This window comes from Trachymyrmex septentrionalis, unplaced genomic scaffold (assembly GCF_001594115.1).
Source record: "Trachymyrmex septentrionalis isolate Tsep2-gDNA-1 unplaced genomic scaffold, Tsep1.0 scaffold349, whole genome shotgun sequence".
NCBI lineage: Eukaryota > Metazoa > Arthropoda > Insecta > Hymenoptera > Formicidae > Trachymyrmex > Trachymyrmex septentrionalis.
In genome coordinates, this window is record NW_017305513.1 from 1 (window position 1) to 4,710 (window position 4,710).

The 4,710-nt window shown below is 30.4% G+C and overlaps 1 protein-coding gene across 1 annotated transcript; it reads left to right on the top strand.

Annotated features, from left to right (window-relative positions):
- Nucleotides 1–1,548: 1,548 nt before the first annotated feature.
- On the top strand, nt 1,549–1,972 carry LOC108750261. The gene has a single exon (XM_018489608.1). The coding sequence runs from the start codon at nt 1,566–1,568 to the stop codon at nt 1,944–1,946; it is 381 nt and encodes a 126-aa protein (XP_018345110.1). The 5' UTR covers nt 1,549–1,565; the 3' UTR covers nt 1,947–1,972.
- The last annotated feature ends 2,738 nt before the right edge of the window (nt 1,973–4,710 follow it).

The following is a 4,710-nucleotide window of genomic DNA, read 5'->3' on the forward strand; positions in this document are numbered from 1 at the left end:
ATGGAGCGAGCCAATCAAATCTTGGGCGAGTATGGAGCGCGCCAATCAGAACGCGCCATTTCGGCTGACTGACCGGCTAGGCCACGCCCATGGCGCCAGAGAGAGACGTGGAGGGGGTTTGTTGTGACGCTCCATGGCTGCCCATATACTACTTATATGCTAATAATTGGCAGTAATTGAATAAAATGCATAGGTAAGTTTAATGCCTTGTAACTTTTCGACAAAAAATCATATAAAGCTTAATTTTTTTTAATTTGTAAAAGAAAAGTTCATACTTTACCATGGTTATAATGACATTTATGACAAAAATATACTTCCGTAGCGTAGAATCCGACAAGCGCTAATTAAAGGGCTTAAATTTCTTATAAAAAAACACATCCTTATTTTTAAAAAATGCCAGAGGTAAGGATAGATTCCATTAAAAACTTCGTAAAGTTCAGACTTTACCTTTTAAAATATAATATAATAAAAAAGAAAACTTTTAAATAAAACCATTTTTTGCAGAGTTATGCTTATTTGAATTTGTGCGAAATTTTGATATAAATTTACCTATGCATAATAATTTTGTTGACGAGTGTATTTATAGGTATATGTATATATTTTGAATTACTCGAGTACTTAACATGATTCTTCAATAAAAGTTTTCTTAAGAATTTACGTAAAAGAATACTCAATTGATCTTTAAAATTCGTATAACAATTGTACTTTGCTGTGTTTTCAATAATCACTATTTTTTATTCATTTATTTTTCATTTACATCAACATTCAATAATATTTAAATATAACTTATTTAAAATAATTTAATCACAATCCTAAACTAATTTTTTCTTTTTGTATTTGTTATTTAATTACAATTATTTAACTATTTTTTATAAATCGAATAATACATGCAATAATTGTTTCGACTAAAGGAATAAATTGTTTTCACACAACAGTGTCCATTATATGCTTCTTCTCTCTAAAGAAATATATTATTTTAAATAACCAGATCTATTAATTTTTGATGAAAAAAATATTTCCCTTTATCTATAAACATAGCTTTTGTTGCGGCATCCAATTGTTGAAAACCTTTTGGCCGTATTACATTCGTCACGTTTTTAAAATAGAATTTGAAGCAATATTTTATCAAGTCCTAAAGAATATACTACATATACGGGTTGGCCATATTCGACGGAAAGATGTGGCAACACTGTAACTTTTGACAGAGATGTTAGATCGAGTAACGACGTAGCGCGTTTGAAGCGTCAGTCGAAAGAAATTTGTGCCATGGAACAGTATACGCCACGCGAACGCTCTCAGATTGTTGAAATTTACATTCAACAAAACAAGTCAATTGTTAAAATTCAACGTGCATGGAGAAAAATAAATAAAGTGAAAAGTGCGCCTTCCGCGAACACATTGTATCGTTTGTATGAAAGATTTTCAACTGGTGAGGCACTCACTAATCCCAAGCGTCCAAATAAAGTGCTGATATGATCATTGGCCCGTTCTTTTTCGAAGATGAAGCTGGCGAAACGGTTACCGTCAATCAGGAGCGTTATCGTGATATGATAAGTGATTTTTTGATGCCAATTGTTCATGATAATGGTATGGAGCACTTCTGGTTTCAACAAGATGGCGCTCCACCACACACAGCTCGAGCCACTATCAATTTTTTGAAACAATTGTTCCCTGGACGTTTGATGTCAAAAAATGGTGATTTTGAATGGCCACCGCGTTCACCAGATTTAACGGCTCCAGACTTCTTTCTGTGGGGCTATTTGAAATCAAAGGTTTATGTCAACAAGCCAAGGACCCTAGACGAACTTAAGACCAACATCCGACAGGAAATAGCCGCCATATCGGCCGAAACATTGTTCAAAACGATGGAAAACGCTGCAAAACGGGCACTACTCGCCATGCAGGCTCAAGGCGATCATTTAAGAGATATCATATTCAACAAATAATGTACACAAATCTCCTTGAACCATATTAAATGGCTTTTACAATGAAAAGCAAAAAATGTGTTTTTTTTTCCCATGATTAAAACAAAAAAACATCTTTCCGTCGAATATGGCCAACCCTGTATAAGTAAATTACAAAATATTTAATACAAAGACACATTTTTAGAGCTAATAAATTTTGCGTTAAAAAGTTATATTCGTGTGAAGTAAAAGATTTGCGTAAAGAATTTTAAAGGGAAAACTATTTTGCTGGGATAGAAAGAAGAATAGAAAACGAATCCCAATTGGATTAATATATAAATTCCATTATAAATTCTGCAATTCTTTCTTTTGTTTCAGAAAAGAAAGAAATTCACAAAAGAAAACAAAAAAAGATAATTCTATTAGTTACCTTCCTATAATGTTCCGCTATTTTGTTGAGGTTAAAGAGGTGTTCGCTCTCACGAACATGATACTCAATTTCTCATCTAGATACACTCTTATTATTCTTTTTTCTGGAACCGTTCTCATATACGACATCATCATTTTACATTGTCGCAATAAGATATTGTATGTGCTAATAAATAAACGTTATTACTTAATAATCTGCCATCCATTACCTACATTCATTATATGTAGCATCTCGCTACAGTACGGATATAGGAACGAAAGAAAGCAAAAATACTGAGCGCAAAAAGTACTAGTAGAAAGAAACCTGCCATGTCGGCTTTTTTGCTGTTACCGTTAAAATCACCTAAAATCATTAGATTTATAAAGTACCATAATTGATTTCTCAGAAATATTGCGTTAAAATGGCAGTAGTGCACATGAATCACGATTTCAAGCAAGGTGGTTGATGGTTCATCTTTTAAACTGTATTTACAGATCCCTTCGTGCACTTCCATGCATTAAAGTTCCACAATAAAATTTCTACAATAAATAAACCTATATAAAACTAAAGAATACATAAATTAAGTATTTGTACATATTTTTTGTTTATGAATAATCTAATTACAATTTAAAAAACATCGATTTACATACTTGACGGTTTTATTTTCTCAAATAAAGTACGCATATATATGAATGCATAAATTTTAAATGACCGCGTTTCGCGTCAAAATCGATGTGAGTTTGCGGGACTTTATAAGTCTAGTGACTTGAAAATTGCACTATCGCCAGTACATCCATTTTCGGTTTGGATACTACGTAACTACGTACATTTTCTGACACTGTCGATAAAATCGTATCTTTGAAAATGGATGTGGTTCGTGTCTGTAATACATCCACAGGATAGAAGCCTGCCGACTATTCTTCATAGAGAGAAGAAAAGATTCTTTCGTAAAAAATAAATTTTTGTCGTTATATCCACAGAATGTCAAAGTTCATCAAATATGTAAGTCTTTCTGTTAATTATTGCATGGATGCATGGATGCATTTTATTTACATAGTTTTTAACGACACGTGCCTTAAGTTGAAACTGATAATTTTGATAAAAATCTTTTATATACTAAAATTATGTGCACAAAATAATGCTTTTTGTAAAGTGAAGATAAGTAGAGGAGACCGGAGCTCGTTGGCATAAGAGACAAATTGGCATTGCGTTCCATTTATGTATTTAAATATTAATGATAAAGAAAAATTTACTACAAAATATTTTTTTTACAACATAGATACTTTTTCCCCTTTTCATTTAAATCAAACAAGTATTACATTAGATAAAGAAAAAATTCTGATTCAAAAGCAGGCAAGTAAATTTTTAAGCATTTCGTAATTTTGTATTAAAGTTCTTCAGCTTAAGAAAGCAAATCCAAGCAATGTATTATTAGTTAAAAGGAAAGTGTTTGCTAGATACAATACGTTAAATTAGATACAATACGTTAGATACAATATTGTTAAATTTAATACGTTATTTTAAGTAATAATGGTAATTTGTTATAATAAGATGATCACGTGTGCAGGGATGGGGTACGTTGGCTCATATCATAAAAAAAAGTTAACTCGCTGTATCGCACGTGTAAACTTTCAATTACAATTTAACTCTGACAAAACGCTTTATAATTATATAATATTATAATATTTCTACATTAAAAGAAGATAAAATTAAAATAATTTACATTTATTTTTCTATAACAACATTTTGCTATTTGATCATTACAAAATAACTTTTAAAGATACAATTTTTATTAAAAAGTACATATCTACTATCTTATTTTTATTTCTATTACGTTTTTATTAATTTAATAGGTTTATCATAGAGGCAATTTACATTGTGTACCAATTTACTCCACATATGGGAGCAATTAACTACAATGCAGCATGTCCACATTTCATTTATTGCAAAGAAACTATACAGTGTATAGAATCATTAATCGTATGAAAATGTAAAGAAAGGTTCTCTCTATCATATTGATATACTTGATTTTAATCATAATAATTCATTGTTTAAAAAATCTAATGCCGAAATTGTGAAAACTGTGCCAATCAGACCCGGTCTCTTCCCTATCATTATTCTTATAATAAATATAATTTATTAGTGTAAACATAAAACGTGACCGTAAAATTTAATTTTATTATTATTTTTTATTTTTATTCTTAATCAATACAATAAAATTCAGAAAAGAGTTAATGAGAATCAAACGTAGATATAAGAGCGAATATTTAGAAGATGCAGATAATAATCAAATGTTACGAAACGTTCGACAAAATAAATGAAAATAGTTATTAACATTTGATTATTATCTGCATCTCCTAAATCTTCGCTCTTTATTCACTTTGGGGTCATTATCAG